Genomic DNA, 25,544 nt, shown 5'->3' with positions numbered 1-25,544 from the left:
ACCCTTCGGACGACAAATATCGAAAAATTCGCCCAAGACATTAATTCCTTCACCCCAGCAACAGCAAAGACGTCACATTTTTTTTCACCTTCTTTTCCTTCGTCAAGGTACGGGTTCGAGTCTACCTGCCTACTATCACTTTTTTATTCTTTTGCTCAACACACACCTCTAAACACCCGGGCAACGCCGGGAACTCAAGGCTAGTACACACACACACACACACACACACACACACACACACACACACACACACACACACATATATTTATATATAAACCATTAATGTATTGATCTTATGTGAAAAGATTAAACCCAGTAAACTGTTTGGTTTTCATATTTTGCATTCTTACTTAATCTATGATTATCAACCAGGCACATTTTACATCAGAAAAATGTGACATTAGACTTGGATGAGTTTCTGTTAGGATTCATGACACTTTGTATTGATTTTGTTTTGAAGCACTCGAGAAAAAATCCTCAAATTCATGAAAACCAACCACATAGTTTAATGAGAGTCAATTTGAGGCCACAAAGACTATACTAGAATATATTTTAGTTTAACGAAATTATTTAAATATATCTTAAACTGAATTGGAAAAAAAATCCTAATCGAATCATAATATAGTCAATCAGATAAGATAAACATTTATACTCCCGATTGTTTAGACATATATTGCTATTATAATCCCAAATCACTGACAATAAAATATAAAAATACATTCAATTTATGAATGAATGATCATTTTAAAATTATTGTCATAACCTCACATTTGGCAAAAAAATAAGGATTTATTTTCAGCAGCCCCATAATTCTTGCTTCACCTACTTTGTCTCCCAATCCTCATTGACCATGAATGATGTTTCTGAAGAAGAGGGCAAAAAAATGCTGTTCTCTGTGTTAATGGTTTAGTGTAAATGGTATATGAAGTTGACTTGAGTCATACTTTACTTTCTTATTGCGATGTCACTAATGACAGTGCTTTAGGTAAACATTTTGATGTTATAACCTGATGGTCCAGTGACTCGAACCTTTAAGTAATTCCCAAAGGAGCCTGTTCTGTCAGCAAGTATATAATACTGATGCTGTTGCATTGTCATTTAGTGAATGAAGCCTAGATCATGCAGCAGTTTCTGGTGAGGTCTCTTTGATATTTCTTTCTATTGCAGAGTTTATTCTAAACTCGATTGAGGCATCTAAACATCTTTCATATAAGAAATCTCTCTAAAATCCATTTTCAAAAGAATGTGTCTTGCATCATATTTGATATACTTAAGTGGTTTACCATTAATATTGTGAGCTTTATACTCTTTAAAATATACCTACAGAGACCGAACAACCAGCTCTGGTATATCACTGAATGCGCTACTACGATTGCTCACAAAAATCAGTATTTCAATTTTTTAATGAAATAAATATTCTGAAAACAAAGTCATTTTTAATACTGTCCAAAACCAACAGAAAAGGGTTGGAGAAAACGCTAAGAGCTCTATGCTTAATCTGTTAAATCTACAGTTGCCAATGAAATCCTTGGCTCTCATGAGTTTTAGAGAATAACAAACAAGGTCCTGAGCCGATGTAACACTACTATCCCCACACATCATTAATAGACGAAGATAATCTCCTCGACATCTGATAAAATCAATGTTTCTGTAAATAATTTTGCAGCACATTACATCTTTACGATCAGGGCAATCTACCCAAAAATTACCTCCTCTGACCAAAAGAAAAACGCTAAGTGACATCCAAATAACTATCCAGGATGTTGCCAAACTTATCAAAAACCTTAATGCCAACTAGGCAACTGATCCACAAAATTTTGGTTACAGTACTCAAGAAACTGCGATTCGGTATATCTTTTATTCTTATAAAACTGTTCAGTCGTTGCTTAAAGGATACATGCTTTCTATAACCTCGAAAACGTTGTCAGTTTGTCTAGTATTAAAAAATAATAGAGATCGATCCTTAGCATCATAGTACAGATTGATTAGTCTCCTGTGTGGCATGAGTACATTACTTGGATTGATAATAAATCAAGAAGTTGTCAACCAACTCAGTAGAACAATTAATATAGATTTTGTCCTGCAGATTTACAGATAACATGCTGACTATGATATCACACAGAGTTAGAAAAATTATTGATGGGGGCTTCGTTTCTAGGGCAATAGCTCTAGTTATATCAAAGGGTTTTTGATAGAGTTTTACTCAAAGGTTTGTTCCCTAAGCATGGTATCTATAGCATATCTGGAAATGTCCTCTCAGCCATTAAATCCTTTCTCTATAATAGGTCTATAAAAATACCTATTGACAGTAAAAAAAAATTTCTCGTTTTTATAAATGATCTTCCAAATTATATTATAATATTATTCGTTGTCATTTATGCAGACGACAAACAGAACTATTTATGGTATCATTTCAAAAGCATTAACGATCAAAGTATTTCTGACGTAAAGCATGTGCTGCAATGAGGAAAGTGTTGCTTGTAATTTTTAATGCTTCTAAAATCAAACGGCTCTTTTTCCACAACTAATGTTCAAATCTTCACTTGTTCCCAGTAGAAATTAATGGCTCTTGCCTTGAGTAAATTCCATTACTTGATAAACTTCTAGAAATGAGACTCAATAGTTGAACTGCATCTCAGCAGTTGAACTGCATCAAATCTATTACTAACGTTGTTGGTAAAATGGTCAGAATATTCTCGCCTCAACCATCATTTTTCACACAGAATTTTGCTAGCCTTCCTATACTATATTGCTATGTTGATGGTAGATACTCGACTGAGCTCCAATGCCTAGTCTCCTCTTGTAACACATTCACAGTAAGATCCCTCTAACTACAGCCACAACAAAGAATTTTCTTTTCTCTCTCTTTCTGTACTAAAACCCAAATGAGACTTTTATAAGCAAAGTTTATTTCATAGAACAACCCATTTGTGAAAGAAGATATCATAAATCTATTTTTCGACTCACTGTAGCATGGTCATTATTAAGTCTAATGAAACAAATACTTTTCGAGCCACTTCTTGGAAAAAGTAAGTAATCTTCTGTCCATTCCACCCACTGTTTTAAATCCTCTCATTGCGGTGATCATTGTCCAACCAAGAATCGTTTTAACCCTCATTCTCAAGTGACCCTTAAACAGTGACCCATTAGTAGTATGTATATAATTACACATACATCCTCAGTGTTTTCGGCTGATATTATAGTTATTATTAAGTTTAACAAGAAATCAATAATTACTTACTTTTGCATGTTATTTGTTTATACATATTTAAATCGAAATTAACTGGTTATTTTGACATTCATTTTTCTAAGAATATTTTTAGCAACAAGAACCGTAGGCCAAAATATCAAGCAATTATATTGATATAATGTACTTCTAATTTATGTGCCAATAAATCTGATGATATCTTTTAAATGGTTAAAACTATTTAAATCATTTTTCACATATAGAATTAGGTAATACACAGCAGTATCTACATAAGCACAAGTTAACCCTTTCATGTATACTGTTGTTCCACAACAACAGTTAGAAAAATCATAAATTTTCAAATTTCTATTTAATCAATTACATTTTTTCGTGAGAGTCAGAGACATTCCTAAATACATTTTACTGCTATCATTAGTCGTTACATGTCTTTCCTTGAAGGTACATGGTTCAAGTTAAAATTTCTGTAAAAAATCATGCATGAAAGGGTTAAATAAAACATTAATTGACTTCAAAGGTATCGAGAAGATTGAAATAAATCCTAATCTGCTATTACATCCACACAATGTCCAATAATATGAACTAATGATAAATTAAAAATAAACAAAAATGCATCTAAAATAGATGGTGTAAACTAATTATAAACAAATGTATAAAACGTTGTAAAGCTATAAAATGTAAAACAAAATAAAATGAAATGAATGATTTTGGTGCCTTCTTTTATTTTTATTGAGTATTTTATGACAGAGATGTATCATAAAGATAAAACAAAAATCTGAACACTTTCTATGATCCAACATCATTTTGTATACTTCTGATTTAATGAAATTCTGTCTTAATCTAAGAATACAGCATTCATTTTGTATTGAACTTAAAGGCATTACTTGAGAGTAATATGAGGTGTATCTAATAATAAACTAATTAGAAAGAACATCGGAAAACTTCAAGAAATCAAATTAAAGCGGAACACAAAGAAAAATATCTGCATAATATTTGTTTTGTAAGCATATGAATGTGTATTGTAGAGGTTTTGAAAACATATATAGTCAACATGACACTCATTAAACTTAAAGAAATTGATTTATGGCTGGTGATAAAATTTAACATAGAATCTACAGGCGTTTTTAATAAAACTAAAATAAATTAAATAAACTCAGGACAGGAACAGAAGAAAACTGAAACTAAATAAAAGAAAATTCTTGTTTTTTGTCTCATATGGGAATAAGTGGAAAATAAAACCTGACCAATATGTGTTTTCTTCTGGATGTGTTTTTTTTGTCTCAATCTGTCATAAGCAGTCTGCAATCAATTCACTTTGTTCAAAAGCACCCAGAAAGAAAGAAATACACTGCTAAAACTTTCATTGATTAACATACAGCAATTGAATGGATAACAATTGGGTTTTTTATCTTTTTTATTGGTATGAACTAATCTAGTTCAATGTCAGATTTGGTTTACTTAAGGTTCTCAATATCATGTTTTTTATGCATTTACAATTTAAAGAAACTCTTCAACGTTGATAATTTCTATTTGGTGTACCATCTGATTCTATCTATCTATCTATCTATCTATCTATCTATCTATGTTGCATGTAAATGCGCCTGTGTGTATATATATATATATATATATATATATATATATATATATATATATATATATATATATATATATATAAACTCTAATGTAAGATAATATATAATTGCTTTCCATAAAGATAACACCACAACCAAAACAAACTATTAAAACCCAAAAGATCTAGAGTTGAGTCACGATATTGTAATATATGAGTAAAATTCTACTGGTGAGATATCGGTTTTAGTTTTTTGTGGTATGATTACTATTCACATGGTTAAAAAGACTAGGTACATTCTAAAGGTTGCCAGTTATTATATTTTACATTGTTTGTGTTAGTTGTAAGGTTTTCTTATGTGTGGAATAGTAGCTCAAGTGATAGAGGATCTACCTGTCACGCAGGTGGCTCAAGTTTCAAATCCTGAGGTTAGATATATTCTTCTACTAAAGAGCTCAAAGGATGTTTGAAATAGGAGTAAAGAGTTTCTAGTTTGTAGGCGCTCGTGATTTGTGTGGGCTGCAGTGATATGTTTGATTGTAGGAAAACAATTATTATATATATGTATATATGGTATATGTGCATTCGATTTTAAAGATGATTACATTTGCTTATCAACGTGATTAATATGCGGCACATATATGGCTCTTCATACTTGCTCGACTTTAACAAACTACTAATAAGTCACCCAGCGTTTCCCAGTCGTAAGATACACATAAATATGATATTTTAATTCAGGAGATAATGTATTATAGAGACAATTCTCTATCAATTATTATATTAAATCTAATATATAGTAGTGAGATCAAAACTAAAAAAAAACAATATATGACTTGAAGGCCATCAGATAGAATCGAAATCAAAATATACGACTCTCTACCCTCATTCCTAAGCCTCCGAGCCACACCCATACGTATATATATATATATAATATATATATATATATATATATATATATATATATATATATATATATATATATATATATATATATAATATATATATATACATATAATATATATATATACATATATATATATATATATATATATATATATATATGGTATAGGGAGCTCTGGGTAGAGGCAGTACCTTTTGATTCCTAGCTGTCGTGTTCAATAGGGTGGACAGGGTTCACTTGTCTTCATTTATCTCCTAAATCTCTTACATGTTAGCTCCGAGAACTATACCCTGGGTACTGGCCTTAGCAGACTTATCAAACCCTCTGATGGGATGGTGCTGATGCAGCACCATTGGGTGGAGAGTTCACCAGACTGGACTCTGTTTAGAGTAACTTACATGCATTTATTACCAGGACGAACCAGTAAGGAAAAGGACCTCAATCGTGGATCTTAAAGCGGAGCCCCATGGGTGGTAGGCTGGTTTACTCATCTCCTTCCGGTACCTCCTGGGGCCCATCTGTCTCAAACCTGTCTTGCTGCTAATTTACTGATTGGGATGAGAGAGTAAGGCTGGCTCTGTGCAAACTTGCTTCACTCTCAGCACATGTCATCCATCATCCCCTCCTCATCCCCTTGAAGTCCTGTGGCTTTTGGTAAACGACAAAGCGATAGGTGTGGGCACACTGGAAGTCATAGGTGCAAACCTGAACAGAGGCAGCTCAAGCCATAGAGTCGCTCTCCACTAACGGGAGTGGAAATGGAGTTCGGCAGCCATCTGAGTGTCTGAGCAGCCCTCTTTAGAACAGCACTGTTCATCCCCATAGCATGAGGAATGGACTAGAAAAAGTGCCCCACACATTGTCTGCTTTACTACATCCTGGCTGGAAGTCGTAGTTCCAAACCTGAACAGAGGCAGTTCAGGCCATAGGGTCGCTCTCAACTAATGGGAAGCCATCTAAGTGTCTAAGCAGTCCTCTTTGGGACAGCACTGCTCATCCCCAGATTAATGCTGAACAGACTCATAGTTCATCTGGAAAGAGACCTTTGCTGGAGAACCAATGTGGATTCCATAAGGATTGTGGTACTACTGATATCGTGTTTGCCACCAAGCAGCTACAAGAAAGTGCTAAGAACAAAATGTAGACCTATACTCTACTCATGTTGATCAAACCAAAGCCTTTGACAATGTAAGCAGAGAATGCCTCTGGAGAATGATAGCAAATTATAGATGTCCTAGAAAATTCATTGCCATCATATGTCAGTTTCATGATGGAATGATGACCAGAGTGCAAGATTGTGGGGCGACCTCAGACCCTTTTGAAGTCACAAATGGAGTGAAACAGGGGTGTGTTTTGGCGACCACCCTGTTCAGCCTCATGTTCTCTGCGATGTTGACAGACGTCTTTGGAGACGCTGATGTGGGCATTGGAATCAGGTACAGATTTGACGGATCAGTTTTCAACCTCAGGAGCCTACATGAAAAATCTAAGGTTGCAACAGACACCATAAATAACTTTCTGTTCGCTGATGATTGTGCCTTTAACTCTATCTCTGAAGCAGGCATGCAACACAGTGCAAACATATTCTCGGAGGCTTGTGAAAACTTTGGTCTCACAATTAATACCAAGAGGACTGTGGTGATGCATCAGCCTACTCCAGGAAAACCATATGCAAAACCGAACATTTCCATTAAGGAGAAAAGACTCAATGCGGTTGACAAGTTCACCTACCTTGGCAGTATGCTCTCCAGCAATGTAGTCATTGACAATTAAATCAACACCGGATTCACTAAAGCAAGCACTGCCTTTAGTAGACTCCACAAAAATGTATGGGACAGAAGAAGCATTACCTCCATGACAAAGATCAAGGTCTATAAAGCTGTCATACTTATCATCTTACTCTATAGATGTGAGTGGTGGACTGTCTACCAATGGCACACTAGTAAATTTAACCACTTCCACACCACCAAAATTGGGAAACTGCTTGACATAGGCTGGCAGGAAAGGATACCAGACACAGAAGTCCTCACTTCTGCTGGCCTCCCAAGCATCCCCACTATCCTGATGAAGGTTCAGCTTTGCTAGCTAGTCATGTAGTCTACATGCCAGACTACAGACTGCCCAAGAAGCTTCTATTTTCTGAGCTCCAACACGGGAGAAAAAAACGATTTAAAGACACTGTGAAGACATCACTGAAGGCCTTCAACGTTGGTCCATCATCATGTGAGCAGACAGCTTTAGATAGAGCTACATGGCAGGCCGCTGTTCATGACGGTTCCCGCGAATATGAAAGTAACCAAAAAGTTGCTGCAGAAGAGCACAGAAAGGATAGAAAGGACAATGTTTAGAAACCCTTGACATTTGCTACCATTCCGTGTTCTCACTGCAGTAGAACTTTTCAAGCAAAGATTGGGTTTATCAGCCATCTCCATACTCACCGATGATGATTCCCCCCACCCCGCCCTACAGGATGATCAGATGGTCCTCGTTGTTCTGACGGATAAACAACTTATATAAATTCACCTGTCATTCCTTTTTTAAAAGATGGGGGTCACCCGATTGTCGAAGACAAGATGAAAGCATACCATCTGTATATATTAATCCATATTAAGTATGTATTCATAGGATAAATATCTAGAGAATGTAACGAAGATGCAAATATATAAGTAATGTACACTTAATTTTCTATTTTGTATGAGCAGCACGAATGAAATAAGTTAAGAGTTTGATATTTTGCTTGAAGTTTGGTATCTGAACAAACCTATAAACATACATAGAATAGAGTGGGTGATAATTTTCGCATGATTATGAGGAAAAGAATAAAAACAATCTATCATCAGTATTTAAAGTGTATGAACGTTGTTAAAAATCATTTAATTTCATAAAGTTAACACGTTAACTTTAATGACCACTTTTTCCTTACATCCTGAACATTTTTAAAGAAAATAATAAATGAAAATTAAGGTTTAAGGTTGTGCTTAACATCACAATGATTAATAAAATTTTATATGAAATTAAGAATAGTAAGAAATAGTGATTATACATTTTATGAAAGGCAATAAAATTGAAGTTATTGGTATGCAGTAGGCAATATAGAGGTTTAGGTTTTAATACTACTAAAAATAAACAAGCAAACATTTTGGTGAAAAGATAATACAATTGAACTTAGTGAATAAATATAAATCTTTTTTCAAAAATCTTTTTGTATGTTAAGCCTTGACATTGTTAGAATATACATCAATTTCTGTTAAATGAGATGATTTTATAATTGGAATTTAGTATTTTAACTAATAAAGGATAACTATATCAATAATAACTTGGTAAGTATAATATGGGTTTATTCAAATTTATACTGATTGAAACTTAACATTATGTAGTCTTCTTATATATGTAAGTATAGAGTAAGTATAGAGGATGGGGAGCAAGCTAAATAGTTTTTATTAATTTGAATTATGAGACTCGCGACTCCTTGTTAGACACAATCTCAAATAGTAGCCCCTTAACTTCCAAGTAATATATATATATATATATATATATATATATATATATATATATATATATATATATATATATATATATATACAATGCTGTTATTTTAATCCTTATAACATGGATTGTGCAGTCAATAGCTTTAAGCAGATGTAAATTAGATCTGATGATCCTCAATTAATTTCGAGTTGAAATATTTTATTAACTTTAACAAAGCCATTGGATATATTTGCTATAATAAATTTTATAGTTAAGCAGGGAATTGACATTGAACATCTATATTACGAACTGAGTTAATTAGATTTGCTGGCATAGAATTATTTGATAGAAATTTTTCTTTTAATAAAAAAGTCCACTGTACAATACTTTACTTGAATACTTTCAATATTGATTATTATAAAAAGTTGCCAAAAAGTAGTTACGCTTTCTTGTTTGTGAAATAAGTAGATACGTATAGCAATCATTGACTTTCTTCAAATAACTAATTCGTTTGAAATTTCTCTTTTGATTATGATTAATATGTGTATACTAACCAGGGAATATTATGCAGCTTATTACATAAACTGAGCAGAATGTTCTGAGATGCATTTCATAAAAGAAATATAATAATTTATAATTAAATAAACCATATAATTTCTCTGTCATTAAATAATTAGATATTTATGCATTGCTAGAAGTAAAATCTTTAAAAATATAAACATATATACACACACTTTACTGAATATCTGAGCATTTGTTATAGTATATGCATTTGCATGTATTGACATAGTATGGTTATAGCATATGTATTTACACCTATTGACATAGCATAATTCGAAAGGTATATAAGATCTATTAAATATCACTATTATTGCCTACCATTTTCTGCATTCGTCTGGTTTACTATTTTGTGGCATATCGATTCCCATTGAATCATCTAATACTTTAACATAATACTTATTATATATTATTCGTTGAACCCAGGTTAGTATTTTACTCAATAAATAAGTGATTGAGTATAATATCTTAATACATACTAGATAAATATATTTTTCCAAACATTTGGATAAAGTATTTCAAGAAAACGCTTTGGCTTAACAGTAATACTTATAATTCATCTAAATCATAAAACAACTCAGGACAAACTAATTCATTAATTACATACTTAAAAAGTATAATAAATCATTAAAGAAAGGATATCACCTTATTATTTTTAAGTGCTTTTTGAATTATTTATGCTAACGTTAAAATGCCCCCCCAAACCATCTTTCATACTTTATCTAACAGACATAGTTAACTATACGTGAACTTTTTAAAGTCAGACCCATATAGCAATCCATATGACATGTAAATACTTTATTTGAATATCCTATTTTTTGTTTTTCCACTTTACTTGTGTTATTGGCAAGAATATATTTTTTCGGCATTTCCAGCCTAAAATATTTATTCTGGGCAAGAAAACATTTAGAGTGGATATTTTCCCTTCTTTCATTATGATGAAAGGAAGATAAAAAATATTTTATCTGAGAAGCTTCCCTAGGAAGCATTTTAAGTTCTTAACATGTTGTCATATATTAAAAGATTACAGATTTAATAAGTTATATACAATAATTTTATAAATAGAGATTAAAACAGAATCATTTGAAAAAATTAAATATAGTTTGGTTCACATTAATTCATTTATTGCGGACTATTATTCGCATCTTTATTAGTTGTTGTTTCACAACGTTTTGGCCAACTATTCCTCTGGCCTTCGTCGAATAAATAATACTCATCTCAGTAATGAATTCCAATTAAAATAATATATAGTTTGGTTGAGCTAATAATTTAATGATCCAACAATACTGTGAAAATTAAATTTAACTTTAAAAATTCTATTTAACAAATAAATATGATATTTTGGTAAAAAAGAATAAAAAAATAAGCAAAAAAGTACAAAGATTCTTGAGCAGCCTCGATAGATACAGTCAGTTGATTATATAAATACAAGATAAATTACTTTCTAGTGAAAACTGTTTATTCTAAAAGCCTAAACTAAATTATTTCTTGATGTATAATACATTAAAACGAAATTTAGAACAAAATGGCATTTGCCTGATTTTGCACTAAAGACCAATTGTGTTATGAGTTTTTCAGATTACATTTGAGTTTAATGTTATGGGTAAGTAAATACAACACTAATATTTCGTTACTTAAAGAATGTCCAATGGAATCACACTTTTCTTTTTGGATATAATCTTCTTTCTAAATATTTTTACCTTTCATTTTTTCTTGATTTAATGTTTTTTTTTATATCAAAAGCTTTTATGGATGTGTTTTTCTAGAATTGGTTATTCAGTCTCACCTGCCAGTCTGCCTAATGACTAATAAATTTTATCAGTAAGATAACGATTTGAGAATAATGCCTGGGAACATTCATACTTGACAAAATAACTCTGAATGCATTTTGTAGCTTTATGGGCTAGACTGTATTACACTAAGACTGTTTGATACTGACTGAAATGGCTTCTAATATTAAAAAAAAAAACAAAAGAAATAATTGCTGTTATTGTCGGTTTATGGACGTTTCTTTATTTGTAACAGATGTTCATTGGGTGGAATTATGTTTATCCCAGTTTGAATTTAAGATTGAAATAAATATAATGAATGACAAAATAATATATGCTGCTATTTTTAATACGAGCCTGCTAGACATTTGATAAAATGTATAACTGGTGAAGTGATTAATCTGGTTGAAAATAAAATATTGTTTTAGCAATGAAAAAATCTAAGTACTGATAAGCATTCCTCCTACTTTAGCTAATGCTTTTTGTTACTAAACTCAAGGAGAAGAGAACAACGTTGTTAGTAGAATATTAATATCTTCAATAATTATACATTGAAAAACTATTTATTAATAGGCACGTTAGTAAGAAGCGTATTTTGCATAACATTATTTATGAATTACAAACCCTAGAATAAAGATTTTGCTATGAAAAACATATATTTATGCGTAAAAATTCTAATGTTGAAGTTGTATTTTTATTTAATTTTGCTAAATTTATGGGAACTTATGAAACCAACACAAATCTTGCAAATAATAATTGTCTTTACTATCACACTGTTTGCTTCGGCCTAGAAGTAAATTTACTTAAATCCCATCCAATACCTGATAGAACTTGTTGATTCATACATTTGGCAATTCTTTGATAAAATATATCAATAAGTTATATGTCGAAAACTTTCAGATTGTGAAGGATTAGAAGGTTATGATTTTGTAGTTTTGTAGCTAAGCCGTTTTCCTAGTAATAGGATCAGATTTCTTTCCGTGAAGTGAGAGAACATATTTACTTATATAGAATGTTATAAAATATTCTTTTGAGACTAATTTGCTTCATTCAATTATTATGTAATTTACCATTTAGTCTCTTTGTCTACTATTTATTGTTTTCTTATTGTTTGTTCTGATCACGTTATTACGTTATTCTGCAAAGTTGTCAGTAGCAAATCCATTTCTCTGTTCGGTTTTCAGCCAGCAATTTGGCCGTCAATGGGTCGAAGTTCAACGATTTAACTTTTGAAAACTCTACCGTCATCAATTTTGGGTCTAAATACTTGAAATTTTAGATGTAGGTTACTTGGACATGGATAAAACTTTTTGATTTGATTTCAGCCCAAAACAATGAATGTTAAGGGGGTCAAAATTGAGGTCGAAGTTAAAAAACATTTGACCCCTGTGGTCTCTACAAAATGAATGTTAAGGGGGTCTTTCTGTGGTATCTACCAATAAATGTTAAGGAAGTCCTTGTAGTTATGCTCATTTTATTTTGTGTGCCCCTTCTTAATCAATCTTGTCCATGTATTAGCCTCTTTTCTCATTTTGAGTTTCTTACCATTATATTTCCAGTTTTGCGGCTATTTGTATTATTCATATTTGTGATGCCTCTTGCAGCAATAATCTTTCTGTGTTTTAAGTATTTTTCTAGTTCTACTTTTATATCATTCACACTGTCTTTTACACAGACCACTCTTCACCTTTCACGTTTTTTTAAAGACTCGATCAATATCATCCTTCCGGTGTAATGCATTGTGCATGGTCATTAGTTTCTTCCTCTTCTTCTTCTTCTTCTTCTTCTTCTTCTTTTATTATTATTATTATTATTATTATTATTATTATTTACTCACTAGGAGTAGTCACACAGGCAATCATCAAAGATTTCTCTTTGAGAACAACTTGTAGTGTTCTCTGGAGTCTGAGTAACAACAAGTCTCCCCAGATTTCCAGTTCTCTCCACCACTTTCGATAACCTTTGCAAAAGAATTTGTGTTATCTTAACAGCCGCTTACCATTGGTTTCTCATTGGCAGCGACCATTGGTCTTCACTGGAATTTGTGGGGCAATTAGTCTCCCCAAGGTTCCAGTCCTCTTTGCACTCATCCAGTGGATCTGGCTAATGCTTTCTCTTCTCAGTCTTTCCATTCTCGTTTCTATGCTCAGTTTGTGTCTGTAGTTCATGCGTTGTGTTAGTCTCCACATTCAAAGGTTTTCCTTTATATTTCTGCAGTTTTCATTATTGTTATTCGTTGTATCTTCTCAGAAATCCTTTTGATTCCAATCTCTCCCATTCTTTTTTCAAAGCTTTTCGGTTTTGTTCCTATTAGTGGTGTTATCTTGACTTTCTTCATTGTCCCATCCTTTTGAGCTTGCTGGCCAGTTCCATGTATTTGCTTCATTCTCAGATGTTTACTCTGTTGTCTGCTAGAACGGCAAAATCTACACTCTGGCAAGATTTCTTCTTCTTCTTCTTCTTCTTCTTCTTCTTCTTCTTCTTCTTCTTATTATTATTATTATTATTATTATTATTATTATTTGTACTTACTAGGAGTTCTCAAATAAGTCATTATAAGAGATTACTCATTGATAATTACCGGTAGTGTTCCTTGGAATTTGGGTAACAACAAGTCTGTTTGAATTGTCAGTACTCTCCACCTTTTTCGATAACCTTTGAAAATTATTTTACATTATCGCAGCAACCACTTACTATTGAATTCTCGCTAACAACTATTGGTTTTCACTGAAATTTTTGTAACAATAAACTTCCCAAAGGTCCCAATACGCACTATACTCATTCAGTTGGGGTTTTGTTAGCACTCTCTCTATGGCCTTTCCGTTTTCCTGGACTATTCATAGCTATTTTGCTAGACTGATACATTTTTTTGAGGTGGGGGGGTAGTTTATAAGATTTCGTACGGTTTTAATTCCGTTGGGTTCATGTGTTCGTTCTATTTAGTATGGTTGTTGTTGTTGTTGTTGTTGATGTTGCTGCTTCTGTCTAACTGGATGTATGTCGATTATTTTGTTGTTTAGTTTATATCCACATATACCCAGAAGCACTTTCCTTATACCTTCAAAATGTACCTTATAAGTACTTTCTATTAAATCAATAAGGTTTTCACATCATTTTTCTACATTTATAACCTTATTTGAAAAAAAACATTTTTATTCTTCGGTAAAATATGCATCATTTTATTGTTTTTATGTTCGCCTTCTTTTGGCATAATGATTCTCTAGTCTATTCTTTTTATCTCTCATCTAAATGTTTTTATGCCTTTTTTGTGTTCACATTTTTCAGTCATTACTGTACATGGAACCAACATAGTGCAATTTTCTATAATTTGCAAAATAAATTCAAATATTCCACACATTTAAAATTTGGTGTTCCATTACACTTGTTATTTTCTCTTTATAGTCAGTTATCCACTGATCAAACTGATGGAATTTTTCTGCTTCAATCTGAGTCATATATAAACAGCTAATAGTAATAGCTTATGGTAAAATCTGATGTAAAAGTAAAATTTCCCTACGCAATAACTCAGTCAATTTTAAGTCTACAGACTCGAAATGTGATATACAGGGTTTGGGAAAATCTTTGTGATCGGTTTGCGGGCAGAAATTTGGCTGTTAAGGGGTCAAAGTTCAACAATTTGACCTTTGAGAACTCTACCAAACTCCTCCGACAATTTTGGGTCTAAACACTTCGAATTTTGGATATAGATTCCTTGGACATGGATTTAACTTAATAATTTGAGCTGAGCCCAAAATAATAAATGTTAAAGGGTCATAATAGGGGTCAAAGTTAAAAAAATTGACCGCTTTTTTTTTTTTTGCTCAACATACACCCCCAAACACTCGGGTAACACCTGGCTGAAATGCTAGTATATCTATAAAAGTGAAATTGTGTGTGTGTGTGTGTGTGTGCAGATTTCCCTACCAAATTACTCTGTCAATTTTCAGTCTACAGACTCGAGATTTGACATAAGGAGTATTGAGATTTGGGAATATCTCTTTAATCAGTTTTCGTCCAGAAATTTGTTCTTCAAGATGTCTAGTTCAACGATTTAACCTTTGAAAACTCTACCAAACCCCTTCACCAATTTTGGGTTTAAATACTTGAAATTTTAGGTGTAGGCTACGTGAACATGGATAAAACTTTTTAATTTGATTTCTGCCCAAAACAATAAACGTTAAGGAGTCAAAATTGGGGTCAAAGCTAAAAAACATTCGACCCCTGCGGTCTCTACCAAATGACTCAGCCAATTTCTTGTCTAAACATTTGAAATTTTACATAATGGGTATCCAGATATAGGGCAAGCTTTTTAATCGGTTTTTGGCCGAAAATTTGGCTGCAGAGGGATCAAAGTTCACAAGATTTGACCTTTGCGGTCTCTAGCAACTATTCAGCCAATTTTGGGTCTGAACATTTGAAATTTTACATAAAGGGTGTTCAGACATGCAGAAGCTTTTTAATAAGTTCTTGGGCGAAAATTTGTCTGCGGAGAGGTCAAAGTTAAAAGAGTTAACCTTTACAGACTCTAGCAAACTCCTCCGTTAATTTTGGGTCTAAACACTTGAAATTTTAGATGTAGGTTACCTGGACATGAGTCAAACTTTTTAATATATAAATACATATGCACATAAAGTTATGAACAGTACATAGGGCCCGAGCAAAGCCGGGCTAAACTGCTAATATATTATATAATCCTTATATATAAAAGACACTTTGTCTGTGTGTGTCTGTGCGTGTGTGTCTCTATGTGTGCGAGTTCATTCCCTATGGACTCTAAAACGACTGGATCGATTTTTAAAACAATTTCACATAAATGTACTTTGTGTTTGGAGATGTTCTTATATAGAGTTTGTATTGAAATGCATCTAATTAAAATCGATAATCTAAAAAATCCGATTAAAGAGGAACAGTCGGATTTGGATCAAAGTAACCACTCTTATACAACCTAACATCACAAGTGCATTTAAAAAGTTTTGTAGTTGTTTTTTGTGTTTTTTCTAATGTTTCTGTACACGATATTTGGGCTCATGAGGAGTTGCACTTATGAAATACCCAGGATATATAACTCTCTATTATCATAGTTCATATGTCAATGAAACGGTCCATCAAGTATATGAACTTTGTGAAAGGTGAATAAAAACATAATTACTGAAATCTTTTTTTGTATTGTTTATCTGTAACAAAACGTATATCTTTACCTACATATATACAAGGTAATATTTAAAAAATTTTCTACGTGTTAACACATCGCTGAAATGTCCCAAACCTAACTAATAAACAGTAAGTTGTAGACAAAATTCATATATGTACTTCTTTTCTTCAGTAATACACCGATTCCAATGCTTCTCTAACAATTGTATGCCTTTTTAAAAAATAAATTTAACTTCACAATACACCCCAGTTTCAAGCATTATTTCTTAATTGGAGCGAAATCTTTTTGCTTAGAATTTTCTTTTGAGGTAAAATCAAAGGAATAGTGTGGATGTGATTGATTTGGGACACAGTGCAGTACGCTTTTATGCTTCATTTGTGATCGTATTTTTATGATTTCTTTCTTCAAACTGATAAATAATTTTATGTAATATTTGCTATTTATGGTTATTCCCTTTTCAAGGTAATCAATGAAAAAATACTTTACACATCCCAAAATACAAAGGACAAATATCTTACTTGCTGATATTTGCATGTTGGTTCAATTTGAACAGTTAAATTATTAACACATTGCTGTTAGTGATTAAACCGCCAGCAAATGCAACACTTTGATCACAACATTCTCATTGACAAATGATGCAGAATAGTAGATGCACTGTTTTCTGGTATCTTCAACCACTCTGCTATTTATTGTAATTTAAGTTTACAATCTGCCAAAACGAGTTTGTGGACTTTTAATGTTTTTAGGCATAACTGCTGAATATAGGCAACGTGAGCATACAATATCATTTGTATATATTTGACAGTGTTTAAAGTCAGCATATCGTTTCTTGACCGTTTTTATTAATGGAGCAGAGCATAAATAATACTTATCAAACCATTGAATAGCATTTTCTGTCAAAAAGCAATGCTTTATCATTGCATGACATTCAGATTTGTTCCATTAGTTTGAAAATTTGCAATATTTAAACTTCACTTAAATAACTGTAGTTTGTAAACTACTAATCTGATAGTGCTCAGATTTTAAAGGCTTTTTTATTAGTGGCACAATCTATATCTCAAGTCCATTATTTATTGAGTGATGTGCTAACATTTCGATTGCTGTTATATGTATTGCTATATGTTAACTTAGATCATACTATTTGCCACATTTGTTTTAATGCACTTATAAAACATATACTAAATAACTGAAATAATTTAATAAATATTTTAAGTACTCATAAAATTTCAATAAACTTAAATAATTAGTTAATTTCTCCTAATGAAAATATTATTATTATTATTATTATTATTATTATTATTATTATTATAATAATAATAATAATAATAATAATAATAATAATAATAATAATAATAATAATAATAATAATAATAATAATAATAATACGACAAAATTCACACATGAAATCAACATGATGGTTAGGATTTCAAAAATCAAACTTTTACTTTGTTTGGTGCTTATTTATATATCTCATAAAATACTTATATACCAATAATAAAAGGACTTCAGTTGATTACACATTAAAAGTTTAATGTAAAATGTTAGGAAACTATATTTTATTTCTTTACAATATTATAAATTAGGATAGTTTTTATTGATACAAATATTAATGTTATGGTACATAGATACAACTCAAAAATATTTCTGCACTTACATTTTACTACGATTATGAGACTATTTTATTTTTACAGTGTAGCAGACAAAGTAATTTTGTATTTGATAAAATTATTTAAATAGATATAATTTCTATAAATTTATGATAATAAAATAAATAATAAATATTTAATATGTAGCCTACCTCTGCATTGAGTATATGACAGGAACTTACCTGAAAATAAAGATAAGAAATCATAAATATGATAAAACAAAGAAAGGGGGCAAAATGATAATAAGAATAAAAGGTAACTATTATTATCTTTCAAATAATAAAAAAGACGATGTACAAATGTATATGTTATAACAATAGACATTTTTGTCCAAAGTAAAATAGATATTAGTTATAAATTAACCTTTATTTTTTACCTTTTTATAGACAGATGTGTCAATATCATCATACTATTTTAAGTACTTTCACAACTTATCTAGAAATTATGATAATACTAGAAATCATTTAGAGGGTTGAGAAGTACAATTTCAACAGCAGTTAATTGAATAGATGTTAAAAATATTTTGAAGAAAAAGTTGAAATATTGATTTTAAACGAATAAGAGTTTTTTTTTTTTTTTTTTTTTACAAATCTTTGCTCTTATAAACGTATAACATACGTATTTCATTTTAAAATTCAAACGGCGCTTATATCACGGAGATACAAACTAACTAACTAACTAACTAACTAACTAACTAACTATATATATATATATATATATATATATATATATATATATATATATATATGCATATATATATATATACATATATATATATGTTGTTTTGAAAAACGAAAAAAAAACGAATGAATTTATGAAATAATCAATGTTTCGTCCCTGTTGCAGAGGACATCTTCAGGATATTAAAAGGAAAAATGCATAAAAAGAAAATGATCATAGACCATACGAAAATGAAAAGAAAACAGTGTTAGAATCCTACCCATATCGGGAAGGAAAAACATGTGTTAGGATTCTAACACTATTTTCTTTTCATTTTCGTATGGTCTATGATCATTTTCTTTTTATGCATTTTTCCTTTTAATATCCTGAAGATGTCCTCTACAATAGAGACGAAACGTTGATTATTTCATAAATTCATTCGGTTTTTTCTTTTTCAAAACAACATAACGTCAACAATTGATGGTATTTTTGTTTTATATATATATATATATATATATATATATATATATATATATATATATATATATATATAAAGATAGATAGAGAAAGATAGAAACGACAGAAAGAGAGAGTTGAGAATCAAAGAGACAGATAAAAAAAAGAGAAAGGAAAAAGAAAAACTACTTTTGTCATACTTATATTTACAGTGAAGTTTACCTATTATGCTTACTAATATGCCATATTTATGTAAATTGAAAATTTGTTCATAATAATTTATATGTACCGGGAAAATTTGCTATAATTATTATTATCAGAAGTTATTAATTCTCTCTCACTAAATATCGATTAGTTTCCACCATAGAATAACAAGTCTCAGTCAATAAGTATTCAGAAATTAATAAATATTAATGGTTAGAATGACAGTATCCTAAACCTCATACATGTTGACACCTAAACATACAGATATGGCTTGCACATTATGCAAGATTCTGATGCTCGAACGGTGATGTTAAAATAGTAAAATCTATAAATGTTTTAGAAATTCAGTCTAAAGTGAAAACTTGAATATTTATGATATTTACTTTAACGATAAGATAAAAAAAAATTGTGAAAATACTTCTCATAGTGATCAGCGCACCTTAAAAATCAAGATACACAATCTTGCTTTTTATCTTAGGATTAACAAGTACAAAATATTCATATTTATTTCTTATGTGAGACTTTCTTAAACTATATATGCAAATGCGCATATTAACAATCATCTAGAAAAGAAAAATATTTGAGATCAGTCATGGACTGTATGTGCATTAACATTTTTAAAGTTATAACAATAATTGTTTTAATTATTTAATATGTACCAATGTGAAAACGATGAAAAGAAATGGTAAATATACTTTGGAAGATATGTGCACACATACTTGCATGCATAGATTTTATTAGAAAGTGAAACTAAAGTTGTTTAGAAGTCGGAAGATCACCCATGGAACAAGTGATCGAGAAGTGATGTGCTAAAATTAAAGTAACCAACGAAAGAAGTTTACATTTATAAGTACATCATTTTAAGAGATATAAAATGCGGACATCAAAGTAAAGATATGAAATTCAGGAAAAGACCTTTTTTATAATAGCTACCGCATTTTCACGGAATACATGCAGAAGCCTGGATAGTTACATCAGTTGAAGTGCTTATCATACCACCTACAGATAGTTAGCTTTAAGAATTGTATATCATGCAAAATGCTACTTGCAGTCTTCCATAAAATATGCTGCAAGATGAGAGACGGATTTGATATTTGTTACCAGATTATCTTGCATATGGTCATTCTATTTTAAAGTTAGTTTAATCTGGCAGAAGAAGTAAATTAGAGAACAATGTTTTGGAGGTTTTTCTGTTAGCAGACTTTGAATTATTAACCAACATGAAGATTAAATATTAGTAGGAAGACTTAAGAGTAAAACAAATAAGGTATCAAAATACAGCTTTTCAACCAGAGCACATTTCCTATAATACATTCACCAGAAATATAGTGTTTAATTAAGGAGTTGTGCCATTATTTTAAGCACATCAAATGGATTGTTCAAAAGCTTTTTTGAAAATTTTAAAGAAAACATCAATAAATTAATAAAAATACGTATTGAAAGAGGTTTTTATTGATTTAATTGAGTCGGAAACAGTATCATGTAGACACATAGTGAAGAATGCATGAGCTAACATAAGGGTGTAATCGTAACGATTGCTATTTTTATACAATAACTATCTACTATGTATGAAAGGTAGAAATTATATCAATGAAAAGTAGAATGTTTAGAGCAACAATTGTTAACCTCAACAAATAAATATTCTAGAAATCTATCCACTTTTCAAAATCAACTGCAAAGTAAGTAGTGTTCTGACTTTTCTCTTAATATAGTCTAGAGTCAAACACTTACATTTTAATGATGATTTTAGCTGTTGTAAAAAAAATTTGCAAGAGACGGGAATGATGGACAGCCCTATTGTAATGCAGAAAATTCAAGTCACCACTTGCTAAGTGTTGTGTCTATTTCCTTTTTATTAAATCTTTAAACCAGTAACGGAAGCTAATGCAGTACTTCTTTAGGAAAGGAGTGGCGTTACAGGAAAAATATGACTTTGTTTTCGATTTCTATAGTGCATTGACCTTCCATTATAAAAACAGCTTTTGTTTCAGGGTTATATCTGGAGAATGATAATTTATTCTTATGAGCTTTTTGAGAATAACTTAGTCTTTGTCAACGATTTCAATTCCCATTAAACGTGAGAAATCAAATATATTCGAATGCTGGAACAGTGGCAAAGGAACATATTTTTCTGATTTTTATACTTCCATTCTTTGTTAAAATATCTGAAATAGTCAGATCGTCTAATTCAAGCAGTGTCAACCACTATTTGTTTTTTACCTATATGCGTTTAATGTTTTCTGGTATTATGCTTATTAAAGGAATTCTAGAAAGTAAATTCGTTAAAGAGAAAAAAATCTACTCAAAAACTGGTTATACTAAAACAATATTCTCTCATAATTCTAGACCACTTAGATTTTGGCAGAACTTTTAATTTCAATAGTTTGTGTGCGTTTACTTAAAAGAGTTAACCAAATTTCGTTTATCACTAATCCGATGTCCTAGAAGTAAGGTCGTAAAACCATATGCTATCACCTAATGAGTTAAAGACCCTCTCCCAACAAAAAGTTTGATTCGATTATTTGTAATAAAAAAGCAAAATATTCCAATTATGAAAAAGTTTTATTTGATTACTTGCAATAAAACATATACTATTATAAAAAGCAGTTTGATTTGTTTATGTCTTAATATTAAAAAATGATAGAAACAAAGTATGAATCTGCCCCCCCCCAAGGAAATATCAGACATAAAAATTTATGCTCTTCGATAAAAACTGCTTATCAATTTCGATTTTAAAACCGGAAGCTGTCTCCAAGTTGACTTTTCTCTTAAACCTGTAAAGTGTTTTCAATAGATTCTAATTCTTGGAATCAAAATTTCTCTTCATAAAATTGAATCATTGCTGAATTTCTTCTTAATGATTTGAAGCATTCAGATGTAGACAATTGTAAATTAACTCTAAATGTGTGCATATTATCTGATACATAATTATTATTAATGTGGCATTCACATGGTACTTAAAGTGATGTTGATTGGATGAATATACTTCAGACAAGTGAATTGATCTATATGATATGTTTGCTTATTATCGTAGCAGAGTAGCCATTGCTTCATACGAATATACACATGAATGTATGCATCTTGTAAAATCTTTGACAAGGAAATGTTTCATAAAATATTTTAATATCTTATATGTTCATGATTTATTTCTTACTGTAGTTTAAAATGAATGGAAAAATAATTGCATTTCCTTTTATAGGTGTCAATATTTTCATATTCATGTTCCTGTAGAAGATCATTAATGTAGATCCGGAAGAGAGTTGGACCCAGGATGGACCCATGAGGGACTCCAGCATTAATACTGAGAGCTTCTGATTTCTGCCCATCAACCACTACTCTTAAGAATCTATCAGAGAGAAATGATTTAATAGTTGAGAAGACATTTCCATCCATACCATGACTGGAGATCTTGTGAAGTAGACCTTTATGCCATACTTTATCAAAGACCTTTGATATTTCAAGAGCTATTGCCCTTGAGATGAAGCCTCCGTCGAGGGATTCGCCAATCCTATGAGATATAACTGTAAGCACGTCTGTTGTATATCTAGCAGAACGGAAACTATATTGCATGTCACTAAGAAGGGTATTTTTGCTGAGATGGTTGACTACTTCTTTATTTAGCACACATTCCAGCAGCTTACTCATGATGCATAGGAGACTTATTGGTCTGTACCTAGAGGGAGATGAGCGATCACATAATTCTTAAATACAGGGCATACTGATGAGATTTTCCAAGGTGTTGGGAAGCATTTCTCCTTAAGACAACGCTTAAATAACTTTGTAAGTATGGGCGCTAGTTCTGGTTGAATCCTTTTGAGCACTATAATTGGAATGCCGTCAGGGCCAGTTGCCTTACTGGAATCAAGGTTTTTAATTAGCTTGGCAACATCACGTACAGATATTTGTATGTCACATAGCATGTTTTCTGATATACAAGGAAATACTGGGGGTTGGCGGCCTTGGTCATAAAGGGTAGAATTAGCTGCAAAGTTCTTGGCAAAGAGATTGGCTTTGTCTGATTCTGACGAGATTACTTCAGGTCCATTTATGATAGTTGGAATAGAGCACACAATTCTGTTGGGGATTCTGTTTGCTATTTGCCAGAACTGATGGGAACCAAGCTGCTGCTCAGCTACCTTGGACTTGATGGACTGAGCATACAACTCTCTCGCCTTGTTTATTACGTTTTTACAGTGGTTGTTGGCGGTCTGGAAGCGGCTTTAGTCGCAGTACATCTATTATGTTGGAAGCAATGGAAAAAGTGATTTGTGGACGCAATGGCAGCAGCACATTCTGGGGAGAACCACGGCTGGCTGTTAGGTTTTTGCTGGAAATTTTTCAAGGGTATGAAACTGTCTATACCTACAGTTAACCATTCTGTCAGATCTGATACTATAGGGTACACATCCTTTTTAAACATGGCACACAGAGGTAGGTCTGATATAAATGTATGGAAGCTATCCCAGTCAGCCATAGAGTATCGATATACTGTACGATGGAAAGGTATGTCTGAGGACCTATTACATTTTGTTTTTATCTTAACTGATACAACAGAGTGGTCGGAAGATCCCAGTGAAGACTGAACGAAAGCTGAGCATAGCTCAGGGCAAATTGTAAGAAAGAGGTCTAGGAGACTTGCGTACTGATCGTCAGTGTCGGGAACATGGGTGAGTTCTTGGATAAACTGAATGAGGTTATAAGCAATGGAGAAATCGTGTCAAAACCTCCCCTCGTCATCAGCCTTGTTTGAGTGGGTTAAACATTCCACGTTGTGAACATTGAAGTCCCCACAGACATGAATGTTAGCTGAGGGGTACACAGACAGGGCATGGTCAATTTTCTCAGTTATGCTATTAAAGATAGTAATTCCACTGTTGTGGGGGCGATAGAGTGCAAATATAAACGCAGTAGTGTGAGCAAGTGCAACCCAACTTGCTTAAAGCAGGGCAAAGAGGGAAGGTATGAGAAAAAGAAATGAATTTTTTTATTTTTGTGGCACATGAAAAGGTAAAGCCGTAAGAATTAACCACTAATATGGCATTGTGAGGCCCCACCAGAAGCTACTGCATGGTCCAGAATCCATTCACCAAATGGCAATACAGCAGCCCCAATACTTTGCACCTGCTGATAGGACAGCCTCCTTAGGGGTTAAACCAAGGTTCGGATAACGTCAGCCCAGTTGAAACGTTTACCTCCAGCACCCTTATTAGTGACATGGCCACAAGGATAGACAATGGAACAGAGTTTCCAACATCTCTGGCAACTGTTCACACAAAATACTGCCAAGCTGGTATTGATTCTTTTTTGGTCTGATGAGGTGTTATCTTGGAATTGGGAGTCCACTGAAACATGTATGCACATATGTAACCAATATTGTTTGTATAATAAACAGAGTATATGCCAGCTCTGGCCTGCTTTGATAATCACGTGAGTTTCATCTAGGAAACCAATCGATATGACAACTTTATATATATATATATATATATATATATATATATATATATATATATATAGCAAAAATGGTAATTATTAAAAGCCTGAAGAAAGTACTCAATACAATTGCAGAGCAAATATATATATTTTTTATTACCGTTTTATTTGCAGTAACCGATACATGTGTAACTAAGAGGATAAAACGATATATATATATATATATATATATATATATATAAAGTACCCGTCGTTGACTGGGTTCAAAAACAGCCTACAGAAAATGGACTCTGATTTATGAAAGTATGATAGGTTATGAAAAGGAAGGGTTGTAAATTTGGGTTGAATTTGGGGGTATCAAAACCAAAGCAAAATATGATGAAAGTAAAAATAAAATAGATAAACCCTATAATTTATTATACCATACCTGTTCACACTGAAACACTTATCACAATATTCTGTGGATCTATATTAAAAAACCTTGTTAAACTTTGTGACATATTTCCATTCTATGGAGGTCAGGTG

General features: G+C 31.8%; 1 protein-coding gene across 47 annotated transcripts in view; it reads right to left on the bottom strand.

The window, feature by feature from the left end:
- Positions 1-25,544, bottom strand: part of LOC145295917 (uncharacterized) — a 456,043-nt gene that overhangs the window by 291,100 nt on the left and 139,399 nt on the right. For 25 of the 47 annotated variants that reach the window (XR_013869907.1, XR_013869909.1, XR_013869906.1 and 22 more), the window contains exon 2: positions 18,422-18,451. The exons of the other annotated variants lie outside the window; for them this stretch is intronic. Coding sequence is in view for 17 of the 25 variants with exons in the window: in XM_080141722.1 (XP_079997848.1) it covers positions 18,422-18,451 (30 nt within the window). In the remaining 8 variants the exon portion in view is untranslated. The remainder of the gene's footprint in view (positions 1-18,421; positions 18,452-25,544) is intronic. 47 annotated transcript variants of the gene reach the window in all.

The sequence above is a fragment of the Euprymna scolopes genome, chromosome 16 (genome assembly GCF_053919585.1).
Source record: "Euprymna scolopes isolate OS-2025 chromosome 16, ASM5391958v1, whole genome shotgun sequence".
NCBI classification, from domain to species: domain Eukaryota; kingdom Metazoa; phylum Mollusca; class Cephalopoda; order Sepiida; family Sepiolidae; genus Euprymna; species Euprymna scolopes.
This window is presented reverse-complemented; position numbering and strand designations above follow the sequence as displayed.